At 43.5% G+C, this 27,626-nt stretch overlaps 1 protein-coding gene across 3 annotated transcripts; it reads left to right on the plus strand.

Annotated features, from left to right (window-relative positions):
* The first annotated feature begins 3,412 nt into the window (after positions 1 to 3,412).
* On the plus strand, positions 3,413 to 26,516 carry cntn2 (contactin 2). Of its 3 annotated transcripts, none has more exons than XM_035520568.1 (24): positions 3,413 to 3,736; positions 4,471 to 4,490; positions 11,587 to 11,689; positions 13,707 to 13,848; positions 14,481 to 14,656; positions 14,807 to 14,902; positions 14,998 to 15,210; positions 15,601 to 15,703; positions 15,846 to 16,027; positions 16,850 to 16,986; positions 18,042 to 18,171; positions 18,494 to 18,644; positions 18,989 to 19,116; positions 20,200 to 20,375; positions 20,859 to 20,979; positions 21,711 to 21,869; positions 22,107 to 22,256; positions 22,730 to 22,800; positions 22,881 to 23,115; positions 23,422 to 23,537; positions 24,174 to 24,360; positions 24,766 to 24,878; positions 25,460 to 25,628; positions 25,793 to 26,516. In XM_035520568.1, the coding sequence occupies exons 3-24, from the start codon at positions 11,632 to 11,634 to the stop codon at positions 25,903 to 25,905; spliced, it is 3,126 nt and encodes a 1,041-aa protein (XP_035376461.1). In that variant the 5' UTR covers positions 3,413 to 3,736; positions 4,471 to 4,490; positions 11,587 to 11,631; the 3' UTR covers positions 25,906 to 26,516. The 3 variants fall into 3 exon arrangements, with proteins under 3 accessions (XP_035376461.1, XP_026884217.2, XP_035376462.1); XM_035520569.1 differs by lacking the exon at positions 3,413 to 3,736 and adding an exon at positions 3,884 to 3,936; XM_027028416.2 differs by lacking the exon at positions 4,471 to 4,490.
* The last annotated feature ends 1,110 nt before the right edge of the window (positions 26,517 to 27,626 follow it).

A 27,626-nucleotide genomic window follows, 5' to 3' on the forward strand; every position in this document is an offset into this window, starting at 1 on the left:
TCTCATAAACAAAGAGAACTAGCCTTACAGGCCGTGGCCCGTCGGGTCTGTTGGCAGCCTCCTCGTCGCAGCCAGCTGTTGCTCATGTGAGTTGTTCTGGTTGGCTCGGCACAGGTGCAAGGTCCCGACTCCTGGCCTCACCCGTCGCCTGTTCCTCGGCTGTCACCAGGGTGTCCCGCAGGGCTGGTGGTGTTAGCACTGCCTCTTCCCGCGCCCCTGCACCAGGCTGTCCCGCTGTGCGGCCGTCTGATGCTCTCCCGAGATAAAGACGCTGGAACAGGGCTGGGCTTTATGGCTCATGTTTGCGTCTCACCCGGCTCTCCCGTGAGCAGGGCTTCAGTTCTCCAATCTAAAGACTCAAAATGCGTGGTGAGTACGCTGCACCCTACGTAATGACCTATGATGATGATAAGTGTCTTTACTAAGGACTGTCTTTACTCTGACATCAGAATCTCAAAAGCATCAGCATTATGTTACAAAGGCCCTGGTGTCTGCTCACATGCTGTAAAAGGGAAATATATATGCTTACTCAGCTTGTAGTGGAAAGCAGGTTATTTGATGTATTACTGGTCTAACTTGATTCATTTGTATATTGAGTTATCAGACTGTCATCCAGCTTGTTTCCTTATAGCAAAAAATAGCTATTTGCTTTTTCCAATGTACCTCCTTGAGTCTAAACTATTAATCCCCCAACAGAGTCATACACGAGTTCAGTTAATGCACTATATTCCAGAACTGTGCACACAGACTGACAGGAAGTTTTCTACAGTGTCCTTTTAGAACAAACCATTTAGCTACACTCTAACCCATTAGACATGCACACACAGCCTGGGGTGATGGTGCCCATCTCTGAGGGAGGACAACCCCCACGCAGCTCCCCCGGGGGGACCTGTGACCAGGTGTCAGCCATCAGGTGTGAGCAGTCGGCCTGCCAACACTGTCTTTAGCTCCACAGAGAAAAGGAGACTCGGGAGATGGGGACAGCCACAGCCAGTAGCATCTAAGGGTGTTCTTCATCTAAATGCTAATCGTCCTACTGCCCCAGAGTGGAGAGAAGGGAAACAGAATAAAGAGAGCTTTGTCGACCGGATGTCTCATGCATAACAGTGGATGGAGAAATCATAGTGTGGATATTTAGCGCAGGGTTTGCGAAGCCTAGAGCACTTTTTCAAGGGGTGCTTATGATTATATTGCATCTGCATATGATTGGGGTGGAGTGAGGTTCTATGTGTGTGAGGTGGGGGCGGGGCTGTGATTTTAAGTGTTTTGCACTTATTATAAGCTACAATCTCTGAAATAATTTCAGCCATTCAGTTTTTCATTAAGCAAATGACTGAATTGGCAGATTTGAAATTGTAGCCCTTCAAGCTGAACTTTCTATTTGATAATGCTATGGTCTATTATTTCGTTTTGCTACAAAGGATTTTCAAGGCTGCAAACCAAATCCCACTCTAACTTCTCCGGACTGGGCTTACAGTGGGCATAGCGGTGACTCAGTGGCCTCTAACGGGGCAGGACAGGGCTCCAAGGTACCATCATTCAAGGAGATGGCAGTGTGCACCAGCGAGACCCTGGGCAAAGTGATCGGGTTACCCAGAGCTTTTAGACATTGTTAGAAATCATTGCTATTGATCCCCTTCGAGCAACAGATGGAGCCCAGGGCCCCTTTAGGGAGCCTGGCACTGGCGACCTCAGACACCGTAACTCCAGAGTAAACGAGATCAGCTAGGCTCAGTATCAATACTTTTTCTATCATAAAATATCAAATTAAATATTCATTTTTGGGCCATATAAAATATGATGATTCTGCATTATTATTGCAAACTCAGCAGAGCATAACTGTGCTGTACTAGTACCAGCATTAATATCTGAACCACCTCCATGCCTTACTGAAGCTGGCACATATTGATATTTTCAGAATATGTGAGACAATGACAACAACAAAAAATGCTTTTGAAATAATTAAAAAGCAAATCAAGAAGACATGCAAAAATGTGTATTTTTTCAGTATGCCAAATTAAGTTTAGATTGCAGTGTATAACCCAGGTTGTTTCATTTATACGTGCTTTTATATTTTATATTCCATACTCTATTTCTTCCATACTCTATTTGTTATATGCTATTAGCAAGGAAACAGCAGGATTTCCAGTCTGAGTTCTTTCCAGCACCCAGATACACACTGGCATCATTGCAGAGTATCACTGACTATTCGTTACATGTTGGGAGAGGACCAGGATATAGTGTATCGTTTCAGCCTTGCAAGCACACGCCTGCGAACAAGCACACAAGCGTGCCGTACGTCTGTCACACAGACACCGCCGCCCTGCCCCATGACAGCACCGACAAGATCAGTTGAGGCTCTGGTGGTCAAAATGAAAATTAATACGACAGCGGGGACCAGGGAGCGACGGTGCATCAGAGGCTGGCGCTGTGAACGGAGCCCTCCTTTCAAAGACTCGGGGGATCTCCGGGGAATGGTCCCTGAAACGGGATCCCGTCCTTGAGCTCATGTAAAGAGACACGGCAGGGGAGAGAAGGCAAGAACTTCCAAGAAATCTTGTCAGATAAATGAATTTAAAACCCCAGCAATCTCAGCTGCTAGCCAACACAACCTATGTGTCATTTAATTAATTTTCCTCCTTCATGACTTCATCTGAGGCATCTGAGTTTCTTCATCAGTGCTAATCACCTTTCAGTGCATTTTTTTTTCTGTTAGCAGTATTCTAGTGTTATTTTAGTGTAATAAGTCTAGATACATTACTGCAAAGTATTAACATTTAAATTCCTTCTCAACTACTTATCAGAACTTAATAAAAGCTTGGTATTTTAGTTTCTGTCCTTCCTTATAATTCAGGGTATTTCTTGGTGTAGGCCTACAGTAAGTCTGCAAGTCTGGCACAAGTCCGACCATTGTACACGAAAAGATCTATTACCCTCTTCTGCCAATCTCCTGCATATTTCAGACACATAGCTGGGCTTATTGGAGTGCTCTGAGCAGTTCAGTAATGACATTCACCACCTGGTGCAGGTCTGAGTAATAGCCACCACAGGCACTGACAGACACATTTACAGGACTTTTATGGGCTTTTATTATATAACTGCAAACTAAACAAACATTGTTTGTCTTTTTAAAACATAAAGTGATGTATGGCTTGTGTGTTAATTAGGTTTTAAACAAATGGTGTCAAGAGATTTTCATTAAGTGTGAAGGGGGGGTGGGGGGGGGGGGGGGTGGGACGGGTGTACACTCCAACCCCCACACTGAAGAAAACTGCTCCTGTTCTGAGACAATACACTGTGCGGGTGTCTGATAACAAAAGAGAGGTGCATTTTCATAGCTATTGTAGCTCTGTCCTTATTATTCCATGTGACGAGAGAGTGGAGACACAGAGCGAGGGAGGGGCTGATGTTCAGCCAGGAGAAGGTGGATTGGTGCAGGGTTAGCGCGAGGGAAATGATAGGAGGGGGATGCTTTAGACTGTGAAAGGAGTGAGCGAGAGAAACCGAGCGTATCCCAATAAAGACATATCTTCTTGTGACTGTCGGCTTCTGCCTGACCAACAGAGTACTGTTAGGAGAAGACTCGGTCCGGTCCCTTTATTACAGGGCGTTAGATGCGGGCAGCATCAGTCACCCCCTTGCGCATGATCGGCAGACTACGCATCCCCTCTGCCGGGAGTCAACACAGCATCGCCGAACGAGGAGGAACGACTGCGATCGCATCCTAATTATTAAGGTAGGAGCACGCTTTCAAAATAACGCCTAAAGCCGAGCAATTTGTTGTCTCGGTTACAGACACATTTTTTTTGCACCTCGACCTGTTTTTAGAGGTAAAATAGGACGATGCGCCCCGATCTACACGCTGTTTCGAAAAATACAGAAAGGTCCCACATCCAGCTACAGCAACTGATTGCGCAATAGGTTCCTCGGGCTAAGGTATATTCTATATGTATTTGCAAAATAAACATAACCTAGCTACAACCCAAATACTTTAAAACGGAAATGACAGTTTCGTCGGACAGCTATTATATACATTGGGTTTACGCAGCTGCCGGCGAATAAGAAGCTCGTGTAGTTTTCCTTCCCTTGTCACTGAGAGGAAACAGCTCTCCTAAATATAACCGTCGCCCAGATTTTTGCCCAGGGCGAGAGGAGAGATAACTATGCTGCTGGAACAGCACTCTAAAACACAGGTGCGATCGCTGCCTTATGCGCCTTAAAAGCACTTATGATGGTGACTAATGTAAACGTGTAAAAATGCTGCCAGTTTTCAACGGCACTTGCCGTAATTACTAATTATAAAGCATCCCCTCCTTTGACTTCTGTTTTGGGAAAGATATTTAAAGGGTAATTACGAGCTTTATCAGCCATATCATTCATATTATATGTGAAAGTTGCATACACAGACAATGGAGTAATGTTGGAAGGAATGTACACCCATTTAGCTCTTTTTTTTTTTTCTCTCCATAGCATCCATCATTGGAGGCGAGGTAATGGGCTGAAGTTTGACTGCTTAGTTCTAATTGTATAGGATGAAAGTATGACTGCCGCACTTCTGAGAGATTTACTGATAACACTCAGATTTAGAGATGGAGAATGCCTTTCATTCTTTAGCATAGACGGTAACTGGTTATAGTAATGCTGTCTTGTTCAGCATAGAACAGTGTGCTTTTTGTTCAGAAATTTCAAATGACATTAGTTTAGTGGCAATCATCTGCAATTTAGTCATTCTAAAACTGCCATCATTTTAGCCCAGTTCACCAACAATATGTTCATACATAATTCAGTCAAGTTGCTACTTGAATTATTCTTTGCAATATAATTTTATGATTTCATGGTCTTTGTGTATGCTCCATTTAAATCTGACCTTTTCTGAGTATCCAGCCCGGTTTGCCTCTCGTAAAGCTGTCTTAAACATCACAACGCTAACAGACTTCGGGGACCAAACACTCCCACAGAAACTGCCACCTCAAAAGTGCCAGTGAACAGCACCTCTTTGTACTTAAACCCTAATTCCTAACAGTATCTGCAGAATCCCCCCAAGTGCAGTAAAGGGGCGACTGAGTCAGGAATCACGTAAGCAAGCTGAGGTGGTGTCACACATCACTGGTAACAGGCTTTGGGACTGGATGTACACTGAAGGTGTTTGGGGAGTTGGCACGCCTATGGTGTCAGCAGCACTGACAATGGTAACACTGGCCACAGTCAAGCAAATCAAAACCCAGTGAAGCAGGATCAGAAAGCCCAGTGTGACCTGCTAATGCTGACTACATCTGGCCAGGGGTCAGGAGCTACAGCGGTCCATGTGCTCAGGTGTTTCAGCAGAACTGAAGACGAAGCGCTTATTTGGGGGGTGGCAGTGTGAACGTGAGGGAGAGCAGAGGAAAAAGAAAGAAGGCTGGGAGCCAAACGACAGCCCAAGGACGAGCGTGCCGGTCTTTGCTAGCCAGATGCTTGGAGAGACATTGTGCTGGAGATAATTTAGTCGAGCTTCAGGTTCGTCCATGGAGTTGCCTATGACCTGGAAGTATATACAAAATAATGCATTCAATTATAAATTGATGCATGTAAATATCAAATTAAGCATGTAAATACTGCCTCATGCCTCTCGGGAAAAGGGCATGTATATGATTAAACATTCCTCACATTCATGTGTTTTCCAAAACAGGCAGAGCTTGGAGAGTGTTTTTGGGGAGACTGAGGGGTTTGAAGCTGAGGATGTGCCCTTCTGAGGGTTTAGCGTTGTTTATGCTCTGTCTTTTCTTCAGATCTACTGAGTTTCTTTCTAAATGGATGTACTATGGTTCTCTTTGTCACTATAAGGCTGTGGAGACCAGCTCAGATCTACTGCCCTGCAGAGGTTAACTCCAACACAATTGACTCTAATATTCACACGCTGCTCAGGGGTTTGATTAACTGGAACAGGTGTTAGATTAGGGTTGGAACTAAACTCCGCAAGGTAGTAAATCTCCACTGCCAGACTTGGGAACCCCTGAAAAAAGATGTGTATCTGTGTAAAGTGTGCATATATAACTAACTACTGGTTCAAGACAAGTACATTTCCAAATTCCTTTATGTAATATATTTCTCTGTTAGGATTGTATCAGTTTTTTTACATGTCAGTCAAATCTCACTGCATGTTTACTGGGGTTGACTGACATCATCTAGCTGTATAAATGTGCTTCAGATGAATAACAGTGATATCAGTTTGGTTCGAACCTTTTTGGCAGCTTGTCAGACACTCTCATTTCTTGCCAGCTTTATTGATTGTTCCTACCTGGCCCACTCTGATACAGTCTTGACTCCTGACTTTCATACAAGAGGGAATGGACCAATCCTATGAGGAAGGGTGTCACCGGGGTTCTAGAGGATGAGCAAATCAGGAATCCCAGTGGAGCATAGTTTTGTTTCCTGGGAAAAGGGAAGTGTATCACACCTGGCAGATCATATCTGCCTCAGCGTTTTGTAAATCTTTAAAAATTATTCCATCTTTTGCAAATATGTATTCCTATTCCATCATATCTAAGAGCTCTTTAAGGAGCAACTGAGAGCCTCATACTATTTTGTATAATAAGCTGCTCATTTAAAGAACTGAGAGTCTGCAGTGATGTGGGACAGAATTACCTGATGTTTGCTGGTAGAGCATTCTGTCTAGTCGCTGAAAAATGACCTTGTCCAAAGGCTTCAAGTCCATACAAGACAGCTAGAATCATGCACTTACTGCAGTGAGTCAGTGAACTGTTTGCAGATTTTAATAACATCTTCATCCTAAGAGCAGACTTACTTAACCTTAACCAAAATACATCTGGATCAACAGTGCCTCAGGGAACATTATTTACTACATCATTTGGTGGCAAGGCCACCAATAAATAAGTCTGACCAAAGAGTGCAAGTCACTTTGGATGGTCAGATGTCAGAAGGCCATATATGTCTGTGTCCAGGGTCAAAAGATCAAGGGTCTCTACATCTACCATGTCATGTAGCTCCAACTTAGATATGAGTAACAACAAGAAAGGGTGTTGTTGTGTGTACGGGTGGAGGTAGGGGCAGAAGAGAGCAGGAGGTTCCTTCATCTTTACTGCAGAGTGTTTCAGGACAGATGAGGCTCTGTTTATGTCTGGTAGCTGGAACGACACAGACACAGAGCCTCCTTTGTCTTCCTGGAACGACACAGACGCTGCGCTTGTCGCCGAGACCGTAGCCTGTTCGCTGTGACATCACTGTGCATGTTTATCGCTCCCATCACGCGTGCAGCTGTCGGTGGATCTGGCATCATTTGGTGCTCAATGGACCTCATCACAGTGGGTGGGTATCAATGAGGAGTGAGAGCCCCGTCACTCAGAGCAGACTGGGAATGTAAAAAAACATCAAAAAGGGTTAAAGGGTATGTGTGTGACCTTGGATTTCAGGGTCCCTGTCCAGTGCTCTGCTGATCAGAGAGAAATGCATGAGAGGACGTTGATGGATGAAATACAGCTGTGTCTTGTATATATGGATTTTGAGCTGTATGACTTATCAAGGAGTGAAGCACAAAAATCCATGAAAACACACAAAAAAAACCAATCAAAGCCTTTGCAGAAAGAACAGAACTGTTCTAGTAGCTTAAAAAGAGGAGGAGAAAGAAAAATGGTATTATGGTACTATTCCTGTGAAATGTCACCACAATGCAAGGGTGTCCTCTCCTTGAAAGAGGGAGCTTAACATTACCCTCTATCAGGAGTCCACCACATTCCTGGTACTCAGCACTCACACACTGTCATGTTGATGTGTCAGACACGGACTGGCTCTTGAACCTCTGCGAGGGCATTTGACTCTCAGAGGTCGCATGCCCTCCTACGCTCCCTCTCACCAGTTTCAGCCGTGCGCTTTTGACTCCTGTGGCCAGACAAACACCATCTTGCACACCATCTGCTTGGTATGGGGGGGGGGGGGGGTAGCGGGGAGGGCATGCCATTATGTGCACAGGCACGAGTCATCACAGCCAGAGCAAGCGGCACGGTCCTGAGCAGGAGCTGTCTGCTGTGGTCTCGCTGTGTTCTCTGTGCATGCAGAATGCATCTCAGAGGCACATCAGCTCATGAGGTGGACTAAGAACTCATGTGGTGATATCGCTTGTCAATGAATTGTTGGTGACAGGTGTCCCACTTCAACATACTAGGGTCAAATACTTTTTCATTGTTGCAACAATTAACTTTCAGTTAAGAATTCTAATATAAAGTGCAAGCACTGTTGCTATTTCCAGTTCAATTTGCTTTAGTGCAATCTTAAGAAACGCATAATAACAAGTGGGTATTGTTCGATTTTGCTGTTTCTCTCTGAGCTGTACTTGGGGAACCACTGGAAACACATACAAAGTGCAGTCACAGGAAAGGTCACGCATTGTGATGGTATGTGAAATCTGATCCATTCGAGCCACAGAGGATGACTGGTTTCCATCTTCCGCAGAGGTCAGGATAAAACGGGTGCACTCAGCGCTGCTTCTCCTCCCAGAGCTGTCTAAGTCGCTGAGCATTTTAAAAACTCTCTTTAAGCTCCTTTCTCCACGGAAATGCCAGCAATTAGTCGGATATCACTTTATTACTTTTTATCCAAATTCTCCTTGCTGTGAATCATGTTAGTAGAGATGGTGCAGCTAAGTGTAGCTAAAGATTTAATCTAATTTCTGCTCCAGTGTGTGGCAACATGGTGGAATATTGATGAAGGCACTGATAAGTAATGGATGAGTGGACAGTATATTTATTTGATTTTCAGTTAGCAGTGTGGAGTTAGTTTGCCTCTGTATGCTGGTCTAATGGCAGGACATATGACCTTGCCCCATATGGAGATAATAGCAGCAGAATCCATGGGAGAAAATAAATGCCATTTCATTACATAAGGTTAGAATTATTGACCCCCGGAGTAATAGTCACGTTTTCTGACAACTGGTCTAACCTCCACCTCATTAGCATGAGACATAGCTTGTGGCTGGAATATGAAGTACCAGAGGGGTTAACCGAGACCTGCTGAGAGGCTTAGAGAGGCACGGAGGAGAATGGTCACTATCTTGTGAAAGTGGGACTATTAGAGCCTGCATAAGAACACTCTGTGCACCTTGCTTGTAAACAGATTGATCTGTCAATCATTATTCAAAGAATATCATTTGTATTGTCTGAAGATTAAGATGATTAGGATCTTGTTCTAAAAAGGTGGCACCTGCCTGTCGCAGCCCATTACAGACTGTTTTTTAAATGTCAGTCATGCTTTCCAGTTCTGCTTTAACTTAATGTCATGCTTTGAATCGCACAAACCGAGCCTAACTACTCAAATAAGTTCTAATGAAAATGGGGGTTTGCAGATGTGATTTGACATGTTCTTCACTGATGTACGAAAATGGCAAATTTGCATTTCAAATCGTTTTTTAAATAGCCAGTGGAGCCGGCTCGTCACTGTGTCCAAGCACACAGTGCAGCAAGCACCTGGGTAAATGCTGAAGCATGACTACCCATTACCCTTAAAGCGTGTTGTCATCGCTCCTCCACTGTTTTCTCGAAAAGACTATCATGTGGGTTACGCGGGTTTATAAAACCTGGAGACAGTGATAGGGTTTATAAGAAGTTGATCACAAGTGGTATGGACAGGTGACGTGTAATATAAGAGAACTAGGATCCCATCTTCTCTTCTTATATTGTATATGAGGCCATGCACGAATATGCTTTTTATCAGATGCATTTGTAGCAGTTTTTAAATTTATTTGGCAAAGAAGATGTTCTTTGCCTTGGTAGATCATAATTGTGATTCCTCTCACAACTGCATCGTAAACACTATTCCAAGCAGGGACTGCATGTTTGTACAGGGACTAGATTGTCGCTGACACTGGCAAGCTAGTTTTGAGATCACGGCGAGACTGGCTGATGTTCTTGAGCAAGAGGCTATTCAATGGACTGCTTAGTTTAATGGACTTGTCTTTCCACATCTGCAGTGGCCCTGCTGATTTTAAGCAGGGGGTACAGGCAGGGGATTGGTAGAGACCTCAGAACTGGAAGACATGTTGCTCGAGCAAAAACTCCCTACACAATGAGGTTTTTTTGTTTTTCTGGGTGAGAACTGGCCTAATCTCATCCGGAGTCCAGGACCACATGGACCACCTGCTGGATAGGCAGTGAGCCATCAGCAGAGGGCAGCACTGAGAATCTCATCGCTTCAGCCAGAGAATGACTTTTTATAAGGGGAAAGATGAAGTGATGAGAAACGTAGAGAAAGTAATACAGAGTTTGGAATGACTGGGAATGATTAGGAATGACTGGGAACATCTACGTTTGTGTGTGTGTGTGTGTGTGTGTGTGTGTGTGTGTGTGTGTGTGTGTGTGTGTGTGTGTGTGTGTGTGCTAAAAGAAAGAAATGCTATTGATTTAATTGTGAATTTGCCATACTGCAATCAAATGTAAGCAAAGCATAGAAGCCTCTTTGGTTTCTTGTTCCTCAACCCAACTATATACAAGAAGACAAATTCAGTGTTCATACTGAGCACCAACTTAGGTCAGCAGACACAAATCTAGCCAATTAATTCTATGAAAACCTGTCCTGCTGCTAAGGGGGAAGCTGGAAGTGTTGCCACATCTTCAAACAGATGCCAAGAAAGCAAGCTTTTGATCCAGTCAGGCAGCAGCCAGCCTTCAGAACGCTTCTTCTAGGTGTAATTCAAGAATCTAGGGCTAATACTGTTGCTCTTCCTCACTTGAGCAGCTGTAAGTGACTGTTGGGCGTTGATCTGAGCACCACTCCTGTGAAGAGCACATGACAAGTAGAGGTGTATATTTACACTTTATCAACTGACTTACCACAATCCACAGTCCACAGTGAAGCGCTTTGTGCCATGAAAGGATGTTTTTCAGGCCAGGAAAGATGTGTGAATGCCAATTACAGGTCCAGGAAGGGGTTCTGCTGTGCTGTTGAGAGATATCACTCCACAAACTCTGTACACATACTGGGAGGACCTGATTGAGATCAGTGTAGCACTCTATTACTGAGTGCAGCCCAGCCAATTACCCAGAGCTATTTTGGAGAGGCTTCTTCCAGATGTGGACTCCTGTCTTAATAGCTCCTACCATCGAGTAGCAGGTGACAAATTAGTGGGAGGAAACAGGAAATAGAGGGAATGTCGGGTAGCTGAAGCTATGGGTTTGAGGTCAGAATATGATGTCAGAGCTCATTTGAGTATGTAAGGCTTAAACACTTGAGATGGCTGTTGGGAAACTTCCCGGAGCTGCTGTTTCAACGGCTCTATCAATAAGAGAAGGTTGGAAGGGGAGCACAGAGGAACACGTATGTTATTTTTCAAAAATGTGTGGACCAAAGGAGCAGAGCCATTTCGGGAGCTGCTCATGCTGCAAGCCTGCACACGCAGACACTCTTCCACACGTCTTTATTACCTACCCTCTTTCTTCCAGACATTTTCACTCATAACCAGCCAGGTTCTCACCTATTTAAAGACTTCATTTGCTGTTCTGATCTCTGTTAGCTGAATGGCAGGACCTGGCTGACAAGAGCACCAAAGTGCAGAGTTATTAGCAGTGAGTGAGTGACCCTGACTATCATGTCGCTCTACAGGTACCAGCAGGGCGTCTCTCACCTGGGTGTGACTGTGGAAGGAGGATGAGGTTTCTTTTGATTCTGCTAGCTCTCAACTCCCTGGAGCCCTGCCTTGCAGCTGGTAAGCAACCCCGGCCCCCTGCGGCCTCTGTTCTGTGACCCCTGCCCTTTCCTCGCACTGCCTGTTGCCAGTGAGATGTAGGAAGTCAAAGTGATGACGGGGCATTAGTCTGGTAAGCACGTTTGTATGCGTGTCGAGGAGGCTAGAATCTACATAAATCACTGATTGTGTTTTAGGTTAGTGAGTGGAAATGATTGGATTGTCTTGAGAGACATTTTCATGAGTTCTTTTCTTGGGATTGAAATAATTCACCATTAAAGGTTAATGAAAAGTCAATGCTGCCCTTTATTGCAATTAAACATGCCATTGCAGATGTAGGCTCCATTGCAGAAGCAGTCGCAAACCATTGCCTCACTAAATTTCTAACTGACAATTTTGGATGCATTTTGCATGAATGAGAAATGATATGATTGCTTACGGATTAGATTAGTGTCTAAAGGCATGAATATCTTTAGAAACAAAAGGTTCTCCATCAAGTCTCTTCATCAAGCAAGCAAAACTAATGACAGTGATTCAGCTAGCAGTGCTGAGAAGTCACTGTGTCTCACTCATTTCCTCTACTGTGTTTATAATGTGCATTAGTGGAGTATAACCACACAGAACATTTAATGCTGCCTCAGGCAAGAGCTGATGCACTGGGGGTTGCAGCTCCTGAGGAAGGTGAGTGTGAACAGGGAAGCGTTCATGCTGGAATTCAGTTATAGGATGAACCACAAGCAGCGACTAACTCGGGGAACTGGCCGATCAGGAGCAATCTCTTCTCCTCTCCTCTCCTCTCCTCTCCTCTCCCCTCCTCTCCTCTCCTCTCTTCTCCTCTCCTCTCTCCCCCTCTCCTCTCCTCTCCTCTCCTCTCTCCCCCTCTCCTCTCCTCTCCTCTCCTCTCCTCTACTCTCCTCGCCTCTCTTTTCTCTGCTGTCCCAGATTCCAGTGGGCCTTGCAAGTAGACACGCACTTGCACACATGCACAAGCACACAAATTTACATGCTCACTCATGCTCTCACACACACACACATGCACACACACACACATACACACACACAGTCACGAAGTCTGAATTGTGGACTGTAAATTCATAATTCATGAAACAATGGCCACACCCGCAAATCATTAAATCCTTGTGCACAAACCTGCATCATAAACAGTTGCATAGTACCAATGCAAGCACATATTTGAAAATGTTCCAACACATACACACACATATACAATGCAGAAATCATAACCCCTTTCTGTAGTCAGATATACATTCTCTCATACGCCCCCCCCCCTTTTATAGCAACCCTTATAGTCTCAGTCTCTGACCCAGTTCACATTGCACTAGACGTTTTTGCTGCTACCTATAGAACAAATGCTCTGTCTGTGGATCTCTGCTTCTTCTTTCCTTGCCACAGTAGTTGAGTGAATTATATCTGATAGCATGTATCCCCGGAGGAGTACTCCAAATACCCCACCACCACCACCACTGTGTGCACATTCACCATCTCAGCTCCTCCATTTCTTGGCTTCCACCTGCTGTACAAATTAGATTCCATTCAACAATGCAGTGGCACAGAGGCACAGAGATCATGTCATTTGTAAATATGCTTCTGTAATCATGTTGGTTATATGGCCCAGTGTCTTGTGGAACACCTTTGAAATCATTGCTGTTGTTTATTTTCGTGTGATGCTTTAGTTCTACAGTATTTCTATTACAAAGTGAAAACTAGTGCTAAATTATGTGCATGCTAGTTATTGGAGACAGCCATACAATGTGTGCGGTTGGGACTGGATTAATGTAGACCACCAAAGACGTTCACTCACTGTTGGTAACGCTGCAGTATAATGGAAGCATATTGGTACAGAGTCAGCAGCTATTATTGCAGAAATATGTTGTATGCTCTTTAAATACAGGAAATTGCTTACCAGTCAGTGAGTCCACCTAGATGTACCTAGTGTCTACTTGGAATTAAATTACTTTTTGCTCTCTGTATGTGTGTGTTTGTGTGTTTGTGCGAATGTACTCACACGCACATGTCTTAGGTGGAGATGTGTGTGTATCGGGTCATGACAGTGGGCCAGTGTTTGAAGAGCAGCCCTCTAGCGTGATCTACCCAGAGGGGCTGCCTGAAGGAAAGGTCACCCTGAACTGCCAGGCTAGGGCCAGCCCGGCTGCTTCCTACAGGTAACACATCCTGGTTCCACCTACCACCTAGGAGCATATAATCCACTCAACAACAGATGATCCCAATAGACAAATATAAACTTTATGCCTTCCAGATGAGTTAAATGTATACCTATAGGGCACATTATTAGTTACCCCTGATTCATAAATGTTTTTAATATAGGGGTACATGTGGCCTATTTGGTACTGACCAGTTTCTGACCTGGAGAAGATTTGAACGCCCCATTATCCCTGATATGGTAATGACATGTTTGTAGGTGATGAACTATTACATATGAATTAGACACACCAGTGTGTGGAGTTTTTATACTTTGGTTAAGAGTGAAATAACCAGCCAGCAGAAACAAACCAGTGAAGAAGGGCAAAAAGCGTGATAAGCACAAACTGCACAGCAACAGATGGGCTGCAGACTATACCTGTACACCATCTATGTACACCCGCAAGGTGTTTCTGAAAGAAATGGCGTGTCTAATAAAGAGAGCATTGAATGGATGTGTTCAAGTATTTTAGAAAGTGGTGCTGCACTGTCTGAATTCCACACACAGAAACTACAAGTTTATACTCTATTTTCCAAGCAGTATTATTCAGGGAATCTGCTATGAACCTTCTCCTTTCTCTGCGGTTCGGTCCAGGTGGCGTGTGAATGGCACAGATGTGGTGACAGTAGAGGACTCCCACTACACAATGGTGGCCGGGAACCTTGTGATCAATAACCCCCAACATGGCCGTGATGCTGGCTCATACCAGTGCCTCGCCACCAATCGCTGCGGAACAATCCTGAGCCGTGCTGCTAACCTCAAATTTGGCTGTGAGTGACGCTCAGAGCTCCATTAGTCTCAGCCCTAGTGCCCTGGTGAAAGCTAAATTCTGCAGCTGTATTATGTTGGACTCAGCAACTTGTGTTAGCTGGCTGATGGTAAAATAAGTTGGACGTCTCATGATGGTTTGTCTCTTTTAGACCTCCATGACTTCCCTTCAGAAAGCAGGAGCCCTCAGACAGTTTATGAGGGCACCGGAACATTCCTCACTTGCCAAGTGCCAGCTCATTACCCAGGTAGTCTGGAGGCCACAGATGAGCCAGCAATTCTGGGCAACTTTGTATGCCAAGCAAGGAAAAATGACACCGCCTCACCTATCCTCTCTCGCCAGCTCTCTCCTACCGCTGGATCCTCAATGACTTCCCAAGCTTTGTCCAGCCGGATGGGGGTAGGTGGTTTGTCTCCCAGGTGACGGGCAACCTGTACCTAGCCAGCGCCAGAGCTAACGACACAGGCAATTATTTCTGCCTCACCACAATCAACATGGATATCAGCACCAAGAGTACCTTCAGCAAAGCTATCCAGCTGACAGTGCAGCCTGACGGTCAGTGCTAACCGCTAACCTTTAGCCCCTCATCTCTGTACAACTGCCTACGCATATATTCCTGGTTATACATAAAGTTTCATTGTGACAATGTCTTTGTTGAAAGTACAATATAAATTGAATTGAATTGAATCATATAAGATTACTCACTAGACAAACAGGAGCTTGGCACCCAGTTCATTTACAGCTTCTTTGTCTGTTTATCAGACACTATTGATATTCAATTTAGATTACATTTTCACTGGAGGTTACAAATATACCATGGTGTTTTTGCTTTTGGCATTTGGTACTTCAGTTTGCCTTCGGTGTTTGGTTTGCAGACGATATTTACGATGCCAAAAAGTTGCTTTTGTCCTTTTTATGTTCTTTTTTTTACCGTCTGATCTTTAGCTAACCCCAGGAAGTCAGCCCCAAACATCCGTGTGCGTTTCCCCTCTGAGACATACGCGTTGGCTGGCCACACCACACAGTTGGAGTGTTTCGCCTATGGCAAGTACGTGCTCTTGGTACAGAAAATAGGGCTCCCTGTGGAACTCGCATTCATCACCTCTACACCTGCAAAATGCTGTAAACACAATGCTGGCATGCAATCAAAGCTGTGCTTTCTATTTATCTTTGTCTTTCTCTTCCTCCAGTCCTACTCCCAAGTTGCGCTGGAGGAAAGTTGATGGGTTGCTGCCATCTAAGGTTGGAGGCACTGCAGATAGCCCCATTCTTGCCATTCCTGACTTGACCTTTGATGACGAGGGCATATATGAGTGTGAAGCCTACAGCTCAGAGGGTCGGGATACACACCAGGGCCGCATCTCTGTCCAAGGTAGACTTCAAACAATCTAATCCTAAATGTTCTGTTCCTAGTGGTCTCTAGTGTAACTGTTAGTAATAACAAGACTTCATGTAGCCGCAATAGATATAAACTAGCCTATAAAAATAACAGCATAATAGGGTTATGTGGACAAGGAAGAAGAGTCAGAAGATAACATTACTGTTGGAGAAAAAGCAGTGCTTAGTCTCTAAAAGGCCCACAATGCCAAGCAAAAGCTTGACTGAACTTAACAGAGGAAATGAGCCAAGCTAACTAGGAGAAATGCACGGCACAATGATGGTAGCACATTTCTATACACTAAGAAACTAAACAGAGACACAACTAAACTGAACTAACACATGTCCATAATTGACCTGTTCAGAAGTCATCAAACTTGGCGCATGGCATTTTGGGAATTTGTGCTCCTCTCCACTCTCCCAACTGCTCCTTAAGTTTAAAAAAAAAAAAAAAAAGCTCACAAAAACTGAACAAACCTTACGTAAGTGCTGATCATTCTATAATTCTTACAATTCATTCATTTATTGGCCAACGAGTTATTGTTCTTTCCTTATTCAGCTGCGTTTAACACTTCAGTAGCGCTTGTTCCAATTGTTCGGATGAATGAGCCCTATTATTAAGAGTTCATAGAAACCCTTTGGTGTCGAAGTGGCAGACCGATTCACTCGATCCTGTTAATTAATGTTTGCACCATTCATAATGTGCGAGAATAAGTCTCCGCTGGCAGTTACAATGTGAATCACTTGGCCACAACCCAGACCACATTAACATCTTGGTGTAGCAATCATATGAATGTGTGTGTGTGTCCATGTCTAGCCCAGCCAGAGTGGCTCCAGGTGATGAGTGATTCAGAGGTTGAGATCAGTTCAGAACTGAACTGGAGGTGTGTAGCTGCAGGTAAACCGAGACCTATAATCCGCTGGCTTCGCAACGGACTGTCTCTAAGCACTCAGGTCAGCCACACGCACACACACACACACACACACACACAGACACACATAGTGGTAGAGAGTAACTGAATACCCTACATCATAAGCAATGGAGAAGCTAGATCAATGCGGGTGATCACAACACTCACATTGCTCACAAAAGACCCTCTGAACATTTTTGAAAGAACTGACCAGCATATTTCATTAAAAAAAATCTAAGTTAACAAAAATAATGAATCTATTAAAAAGGACATATACATGTGGATCTGAATTTGGCCTCTTTCAACCCCATCAAATACAGAAATGAAAAAGACATTGAATAATTAATTTGTGCTGCCCGGTTGTGCAAAGTGGTGCAAAGTAATATACACAGAATATACATATAATATTGTAGATATTTACTTCATATTTTCTATATATATATTTCATATATATTTCATATTATATATATATATATATATATATATATATATATATATATATATATATATATATATATATATATATATATATATATATACTTTTAATATTCAAGAGTTGTTGAACCTGTTATAAAATTGCATATGTATGCATGTGTGTACACACACGCACACACACACACACACACACACACACACACACATATCCTGAGGTACCCATTACAACATGTGGTTCCAGCCTTATCACCTGTCCTGGGTGTTATCTCAAACAAACTTGCCACACGTGTAGCTGTGAGAGCTCTCACTGATAGGTGATTCTAAGCAAAAGGCAGTGCAGGCAGACGTATTTCTGAAGGTTTAGTCCTGCCTGGGAGCCTCTGCAGGGGGCCCCAGAGAGCAGGTGGCTGACAATGATAATGTCACACAGTGATATTACTGCCACCTCATGGACAGAGCTGTTACTGACGTACACACACACACACATATATACACACACACACACACACACACACACACGGTCTGTCATTCACACACATACACAAATGCATGGTGCATACATACACACATACAGTAGTGTCCTGCGTAACACAGCCATTCTTTCTGGTTATATTGAGCATCTTTATTGAAATTGTATTGTGATGATTTTATGTCCTTGTGCAGGACCGTACGGAGGTGAACAATGGGCATCTGAAGATCAACAACCTGGCCCTGGAGGATTCTGGGATGTACCAATGCGTGGCCGAGAATAAACATGGAACCATTTACTCTAATGCAGAACTCAGGGTTCAAGGTGAGTAGAACCACATTCAACAAACACATTTTGCCAGAAAAAAACCTGATACTAACTTGTGTTATTTCACAATACTAATGAAGGTAATTCTCTCCACTCCACTACTACCTTCTGTTCTCTTGCTGTATCTACTGCAATGTCCAAATCCTGTTTCACCTACAGTCATACCACCACCCTGATTGTGGCTGTGTTTGTGGTTAAGTCTTCCTAAGACCTTCCTCCTTCCTCTGCTCATACTACGTGATTGTTCCTCTCCTCTCCTCTCCTCTCCTCTTCTCTCCTCTCCTCTCCTGCCTGTACTGGCTGGGTTATGCTCTCCCAGTCCAGGCTCCAGATTTTAGGCTGAACCCAGTACGGAAACTGGTCCCTGCAGCACGTGGGGGTCAGGTGAAGATGGAGTGCAAACCCCGTGCTGCACCCAAACCCACGCTCTTCTGGAGCCGAGGCACTGAGCTCCTCACCAACAGCAGCAGGTAACACACACCATCATCTCTCACAGTCTTCCTCCCTCTTTAAAGTGGTGTAAGAAGTGCATACTGTAAGGGAGAAATGGGAGCTAGACAATCACACTGTTAAAAAAATATTTAAAAAAAGCTCTCACACCAAAGAATTTCAGCTGATTTCATCATGTTTGGCAGTGTTGAAGTTTTTTTTCAAGATGGCCCAAACAACCCGACCTTGTTTTGCGCTCTCGGAATTCAATATAAAGATGAAAAGATGAAATAGTGATTGCAGCAGCTGGTTTCTTATGCTGGATCAGCCCCAAGCTGTGCACCTGCAGGTGCAAAGAAGTAAAGTATGATGTAATGGCATGCAGGGTAACAGTGACTTCAGACGGAGTTCTGTGGATCTACAACATCAGCAGGGCTGATGAAGGGAAATACACCTGCTTTGCTGAGAACTACCTAGGCAAAGCCAACAGCACCGGCCATCTTTCTGTAAGAGGTATGCCACCATAAACATTGAATTGAATGACTTGATAACAATGAATGGAATACATTGATAAACAAGTCAATATACCTGTATAAATTAAACTGTGAAAGTAGGCAAAACACACTGCAAACCTAAGCATTTCACTTTTATGCAACAGATGTAAATGTTAGTGAACATCTCTTTTGACACCCACCCAAAGAACCAAGAGCCTGTATGTTACATAAAAATATATATTTAAAAAAAAGTCTGCTTCTTGTTGTCGGACAGGGTCAGGCCAAAAGGACATCACGAGCTATGTCCTCTCTACTGAGACAGTGTAGGGAATATCCCCTGAAAAGACTCTATGGCTACATCCACTACATCTCATCTTTTTTATAGATGTCTGTCATACACTTTCCATCGCCATGTCAAGAAAGATTCCTCAGTTGAGGACTGGCTATGGAAAGAACAAATTTGTGAATCTAGCGTTACTGTCACACCATTCATGACCTTCGGTACTCCGATCAAAACTGACGTTATCCCAAAAGATCGCATAAGGCTGGTCTGGCTGTCCATGTCGCTGATGTCCCACTTCCACCGGTGCGCCTCTAACACTGCATGTCATCACTCACCTTCTCTTCAACACTCCTGTCCTCTCACCACTTCTTCCTCTTCCTTGATTTCTTGGCTGGGTGTTGAGCTCCTTTTTACCAAACATAGAGTGTTCCTGCGGTCTGTTTCACGCATGCACTCACTTTGCATAATAGGTCCCTCATTAGAAAAATGAGTCTGGAATTCAGATCACTTGTGTTTAGACAATGACAACTATGTGCGTTAACACTGAAGGTCCAGGGGTTCGGTGTTTTGAGTGGCTGTGCTTTCTGTTAGACAGCATGAGGCTGAGTGTGGTTTGTGGTAACACCTGGGTTTAGAGAAATGAGAATAGCGTTTAGCAAATTTGCAAAAATGCGTGTTTCATATTATGCAAAAAGAATGATCAGTATGGCAATTTTTCTGTAAAATTGTAATATACCTGTGATTCTTCTGCTTCTTTTCTAAATCTTGTATGGACACTGTACTCATCTTCCTCTGTTTTCTAATCACATCCACGCTTAGATGCTACCAAAATTACCCTGGCTCCGTCGAACGCTGACATCAACCAGGGAGAAAATGTTACCCTGCAGTGTCATGCATCACATGACCCAACCATGGATCTCACATTTACCTGGTCCCTCAATGGGGTTCTTCTGGACCTGGAGGAACCAAATAGACACTACCATCGCGTGGAGGGGGTAAACTGACTCTGCTCCCTCTTTCCATCACATAATTCCATAAAATCAATGCCATCAGCACAGAACACCCAGTGTTTCTGTTCTGTCTGGTGAAGTGTGGTGTTTTGCTCTAAATCAGAGACAATAGGCTTTGTTTGGTGAGAGTCAGCAAAGCTCCAGTTTCAATCATGAGCTGGCTTTGACTTTGTTGTGACAAATTGTTGTGAATTTCAGAAAAGGCTTCTTATTGTGAGATGATGATGTTTACTGTGAGTTTAGCAGGGTTAGTTGTTTCTTTTTCTGCGATAGGGTGTACTTCAAAATGAAATTGTTTTTCTACAGTTCCTATTCACTCTATTCTATATCAACAAATCTGTGGTTCTGCTAGGTATTAATATTTGAAGCATCCATAAATAAAAACAAAATTTTTTTGTCGAAAAGTGGAATTTTCATCCTACCCTAACGTTCTTTCCTCACTTTTTCATGGCTCGTCATCCTCCACAGAAAGAGACCATTGGCGACCTGGCCATTGTGAATGCCCAGCTGAGCCATGCAGGCACATACACGTGTTCGGCCCAGACGGTGGTGGACAGCGCAGTGGCGTCTGCCAGGCTGGTGGTGCGAGGTGAGGGGAGTTGGTGGAGGTGAGGGGAGGGACACAGATGGGGACCTCATTACAGGTCCATTACAGCTCAGGACAGAGGCAGGCCTCAGGCTCTGGCTGTTCCACTAGAGCGTTTCCTCTCAATTTAGCTCTGCTTGGTATTTCACATCCGAGGGAATTGGTCTGTTTCCATTGGCATAACAGGCATATAGGCATAACAAGTGGCATATGCTTCCGATAAGTAGACCAGCAAACTCTTTGACGCAGTTTATACTGCTTCTAAAAATACAGAGCAGCTCATGGAATCTTATGGACACTTTAAACCTCTGAGGGATGTGTTATGGCACGTTCATTCATTTGCTGAGTCTGAGTGGCTCTGGTGTGCGGTAAATTGCAGGGTGTATTCTGGACAATCGCCAGTAATGACAAAGTAGCTGTCATTTGCTCTCCCTCTTCCTCTCTATAAACTCTCTCTCCAAAACCACATGCTACCGTATCAAAATGTCAAAGTATATTTTCCACCAACTTGTGGTAATTAACCATATACCGTTTACAGCCAATGTGCCACATAATGATTTGGTACAGTGTCCAAAATATCTATTTGCTCATGATCTAACAGTACATACTAATAAAATGGTAATATAAGTGTATAGTAAGTAAAGCTTTTGTAGTATGTGTATAACTGATTAAGTATGTAGCATGTAATATGTGGTTTGGAACCTTAGTCTCTTTCTCTCCATTGCTGACTTTAGGACCTCCAGGGCCCCCTGGAGGTTTGGTGGTAAAGAGTGTGAATGAGACATCAGTGGAGCTCAGGTGGAGTCGTGGCTATGACAACCACAGTCCCATTGGGAAGTATGTCATCATGGGCCGGTCAGAGCACTCACATGACTGGAAGAGGATGAGGACAGGTGAGGCACACGTGTTCATTGCAGTACTCAGTGCAGCTGAGAACGCACTTCTGAATATGAGAAAGTTTGGCGGCAGCACATCTATCTTAAGCTGTCAAAAAAACAAAACATGAAATGTAATATATTTAACATTAGACTCTGCTGATGCCAGCTGCTGCTTTTAATTTGTGCACTGGAGACTGTTAGGTTCCATGACACTGTAACCAGATGGTGATTTATCATGCAATGCACATTAAGACCCCGCTAATATCGAGGGCAATGCTGAGTCCGCACGTGTGATTGACTTGCGGCCCTGGATGGACTACGAGTTCCAGGTCATCGCCAGCAACATTCTGGGCAGCGGGGAACCCAGCATGCCATCGCAGCCTGTCCGAACCAAACAAGCAGGTTAGGGGAACCCCCGCCCCAACTAATCCTGCTCTAACCAGACACCTCAAACCAGACTATGGCTTGTTTAGCCAGAGGGATTTTTCACTGTCCTCATGGTTTAGTACCAATACCAGACTTGGTTTCAAGACTAGGCTTAGTTTCAGTTCTAAAGTTCTAAACAGACCTTGCTATACTTTACTGTGTTCTTTAAAAGAATATTTGAGCATTTTTCAACCTAAACTCTATCTACCAAAAATCTCTTTTCTAAACATAAGGTTAAGTGCAGTTCCTTCAGTAAACATTTAGTAAACATTTAAAATATGTGATAATATGATGCAAATTTGTCAGTGTAGCATTACTGTCACACCATTCACGAACTTCAACACACCAGTGGAAACTAACACTAATGTCTTATGATAGGCACACAGTACATGAAAGAGTAGCTTTACCAAAGTTGTTTATACAGTATGACTTTGTGTCTGTTGTCCCAGCGCCTACAGTAGCACCCAGTGGCCTGGGTGGGGGAGGTGGAGACCGCAATGAGCTTATCATCACATGGACAGTAAGTGTGATCTTCTCACACACTTCACCGCTTTCACCTTGAGTTGTGTTCATATGGCCTTTCTTTCACTTTTTTTAAAGCCCATGGCAAGGGAATATCAGAACGGAGATGGCTTTGGCTACATACTGGCGTTCCAAAAGCTGGAAGCCCCGATGTGGATGATGGTGCGTGTGCCTGGTGTGGAGTCAACACGCTACGTCTACACTAACCAGAGCCTCTCGCCGTACTGCCCTTTCGAAGTCAAAATCAAAGCGTACAACCGGAAGGGCGAGGGCCCTTTCAGCCAGATAGCACTGGTCCACTCTGCAGAGGAGGGTACGACATGGAGCACAAACCTGTAACCAGCCTCATAAATATGCTGTACTGAAACACACTTAGAGGCTTACCCATATTTGTATATATTTGGACTATAACTATAATGGACTATAAACACCATTTACCTTGAAAGTAAAACCTGACTCTAAGCTATTCTCTCTTTTTTGGGTGGTCTTTCTAGTTCAATTTGACTAGCTGATTTTTACCACTAGAGCTCAGACCTAGAAGTGTTCAGGCAATCGCTCACTTGGCGTCCCAGTGTACACTCTTTTCTTCATCGTCTGTGTCTCTGTCCATCTGCACCAGAGCCCACAGTGTCCCCTCGCAGGATCAATGCCACGGCTCTGACGGCCTTCGATATCCAAGTCTCCTGGGAGCCCGTGCAGCACGTAAGCGCCAATGGCGTGTTGCGCGGTTATGAGGTTTGCACAGACCTTACCTTACTTACTCCTCACATTCAAATAGTTAAGCTTTGCAAACACCATCAACTGATAAGCACAGATGCAAAGAAGAAACAAAAGAACTGTGATTTATGCACAGGTCATGTTTTCATATAACCCCAGAACATGTTTCTTCTTAAGCTATTATCGAGCATTGGCTTTATTTATTTATTACAGCTGTTTTCTTTGATGTGTCACAATGTGTTTATCTGCATTGAGCAAGCTATATACTGCTACATTACTTAAAGTGAACTTTGTCTTGCATCATAAAATATCTGTGGATTCACTGAACAAAAACTGTAACTCATCTTTATTCAACCCTTTACTCTTTACTCATTCTGTACTTTATTGCCAGTAGAGAGATATTCCATTCCATTTTCATCACATTCACCCATTCAGAGTGCAACTTTAGCGACTTTGAAAATAAGGTGCAGAGGATAAGATATTAGATGGAAATGAAAAGCCTAGAGAAAGCTTTACCATTGCGTTTTCTTATCAATCTTAAAAACAATAAATGATTCTAAGCGATGTAGTATTGTTGGGATCTAGAGACACAGACATACACATCCATGTTTTTGATAACTACTGAGGTTGTGCTACTATTCTAATGGCATGTAGATCCGGTACTGGAGGCAGCACGAGAGAGAGGCAGCGGCAGACCGCGTCAGGACAGCAGGCCTAGAGAACATGGCGCGGGTGTCAGGCTTACGACCCAACACCCTCTACCATGTGACTGTTCTGGTGTATAACAGCGCAGGCACAGGGCCGCCCTCCCCCCGTACCACCGTCATTACAAAGAAACCCCGTAAGTTTTACTCTGGCCGTTGGTCCGGAGGTATAAAAGGTTTCTGGAACCTCTGATGTTGCCACTGTTGATTCTTAATTATCCAATTAAAGTCCTTTTTGTGCTAAAGTGGAAGCAAACATAAATACAAATCCCAGAGGCTATAGCAAGTCTGTAAAACCAGAGAGTGAATGTACTAGTCTCACTTAAGAGCCGGAACTAAAAAGAACCTTCTTTTGAGCTTAAAAGTGCTGAATGTTGGGAATTAGAAAAGTGGGATGAACTGTAAGTTCTTAGCTTTACCTGCCACGGATAATCATAAATGCTACTTTAATGTATTCATGATGTCTCATGGGAATGGCCTTGTTGTTGAGAAGAAAGTGAACACTGCATGACTTCACTTACTATGCATGGCCTCATGTTCAGCCCCTAACCGTCCTCCTGGAAACGTTTCGTGGAAGACAGATGGTTCCTGGGTGACTGTGCGATGGGACCACGTTAAATCTATGGACAATGAGTCTGCAGTACAGGGCTACAAAGTGAGTGACAGTCAGGGGCATGTGCATGTTGGATCATATGTTACGTGAAACATAACACGTGTAGAATATTTACTAACCCTAACCCTAGAGTCTTCTTTAACATTACTTCATAATTGTGACATGACGAGTTAGGTAACTTGAACTGGTAGTCTCATTTAATGAACTGGCAGTCTCATTTAATCAAAAGTGCATGAAACATGCCTTGTGATGAATTAGTTCACGTGTCAAATTTGTCTTTCATGACACATGACAGAATTAAGCAGCCATCAAAGCCTTTCAGACTGTGGTTTCTTCACTCATCACTACCTTTCTGTCTTATTTTATGCTCAGTGTTTCTTTAGAGTCTACCATGTTAGAACTCTCAGAGCAAACCACTTTCATGACTGATTCTGTGTATTAGACAGGCTTGAAAAGAAGCAAAGAAGTCCCCTTAATTGAGGCTTTGTGTCATAAACTAGAATTTTATCTGTGAACTTCATCTGTGCATGTATCAGATGAATATCATCAAGTTTTTATCCAGCTTCCAGTGTGACTATTTCTAACTGGAATGCTACACCTGTGGATTACCATTGTTGCTGTAGGTCCTGTACAAGCATGAGGGTCAGTCAGCCCTCAAAGTTCTGGACAAAGGCAAGACATCAGTCAACCTCCCCCTGCCCAAAGACAACGGCTACGTGTTTCTGGAGATCCGCTCTTGGGGAGAGGGAGGTGATGGGGCAGCTCACGAGATCATAGTATCTCGAGATTCAGGTATCAAAGTGTTCATGAACAGGAGAACAGAACAGACATTCTCAGTAGGATGCATTTAGGCCCGATGTTTCCAAGCCCCCTGATAGGTATATTTGTTTAGCATAGTCTACATGAGTGGAAAGGAAAGTTGGGTGGAGGTAATGCTGTTTCTGCTTCTTGCACAGGAACTGGAATGATGGTTCAGAAGAACAAGGCAGGCGTTCACCAATCACATGGCACCTACCACCTCCTGTCAGCTGCACTGGCTCTCACTCTGATTGGCCTATCGGTACTGTGATAAGCCGATGAAAAATGGTTCTCCCGCAAATACTGCACAGACATTGGCTGATTGCTTTCCAAGAGGGGTGGCACTTCTGGGCAGTGGGGGCTATGAGTGGGGAGACTGGGGTAGTTAAGTAGCTGGAGTAAACAAAATGGTGAATGAAAATGGTGAATGGTTTTATTCTTTTGTATAAAAAAACTTTTTTAACAATGACAACTGGTCATTGTGGAATGGATGAAGGACTGACTTGTGATTGTGTTGTAAACCTCGCCTTATGAAGAAGTTTTCTTTTTTGTCGTTTCCTTGGAAATGGGCAATGATCATACAGTAGTTGGTACTAGGTTTCTCAAATTCAGCCATCATTTCAACATACACAGAGAGTTCAATAAGTCTGCTATTATTTTAAGATAGTGCTTGGATATGTTAATGGAGGTATTCCTACACCACACAAATGTAAAAATCAATTTCTAAGTTGATGCTACTGTATGGCAACATGAGGATCAAATCTAAATGAAGATCCAAATGAAAGTTTACCTTTTGATTGTTATGGTAAAAAAAAGTTTTGTGTGTGTGTGTGTTTGTGTGTGTGTGCACGTATGAGTGTGTGCAGGCATATGTGTGTGTGTATGTGGGTTTGCACCTGTGTGTGTGTGTGTGTGTGTGTGTATACATGTGATTGTGTGCAGGCATGAGTGTGTGTGGGTGTGTGTGTGTGTATGTGTGTGTGTGTGTGTGTGTACATGTGATTGTGTGCAGGCATGAGTGTGTGTGTGTGTGTATGTGTGAGTGTGTGCAGGCATGAGTGTGTGTGTGTGTGTGTGTGTGTGTACATGTGATTGTGTGCAGGCATGAGTGTGTGTGTGTGTGTGTGTGTGTGTGTGTACGTGTGAGTGTGTGCAGGCCTGTGTGTGTGTGTATGTGGGTTTGCACCTGTGTATGTGTTGTGTGTATGTGTGTGAAACACTGCAAAGCCCAAGCCTCAGCAGTATTTGTGTTCAGGTGCGATTGTGTGTAGATGATGCTTGCCATGCCAGTTCAAAAACAAAGGTTGATTATTAATATATGAGGTACAGATAAATGAGATACAGGAGCAAAACACAAAGTTATCATCTGTAGGGTTGTAAACCTGTAGTCATTATTGTGTGTTATCTTTGTCAGTGTGTGGTTAATCATTGTCCATAAATGAAACTTTTGCCATGAATCCTGTAAAAAGGTCAAGAAGGAAGATATCAACCAATGCAATGAGTTGCAGTGCACTGTGGTTAATCATCCCACCATGGTCATATGTAAGGCAGTGTTTTTGCCTGTCCTTTATACGCTATGTGCAGTATAGGGTTATACATGCATGGACTAGCTATGGTGAAAGATTCAGAGACAAGGTCCAAAATCCTTATGTTCTCGATTAGAATTTCTTGTTTATTAGTATGTGGAACAGCACATCATAGACCATGTTAGCATACCTTGCATTATCTAAGTGTCAGTGTGAATCCTTGACTCTCTCAGGCTATGTGTAGTAGGGAACCTCTCCAGGCCTTGTCTTGTCAAAACATCAAGACAATCTTCTGGCATTTGGATTGACATTGCAAATATGTCAAGTAATTATAATACACATATAGGTATGAGCTATGAAAACATTATAGAAAATTACAAATAGAAAATTACATGCAATATTGCATGTAATATTAACTTAAAAAATGTGATTTTTCAACTGAATGAATTGTCAAAGCCTAATATAT

The sequence above is a fragment of the Electrophorus electricus genome, chromosome 20 (genome assembly GCF_013358815.1).
Source record: "Electrophorus electricus isolate fEleEle1 chromosome 20, fEleEle1.pri, whole genome shotgun sequence".
Classification (NCBI taxonomy): domain Eukaryota; kingdom Metazoa; phylum Chordata; class Actinopteri; order Gymnotiformes; family Gymnotidae; genus Electrophorus; species Electrophorus electricus.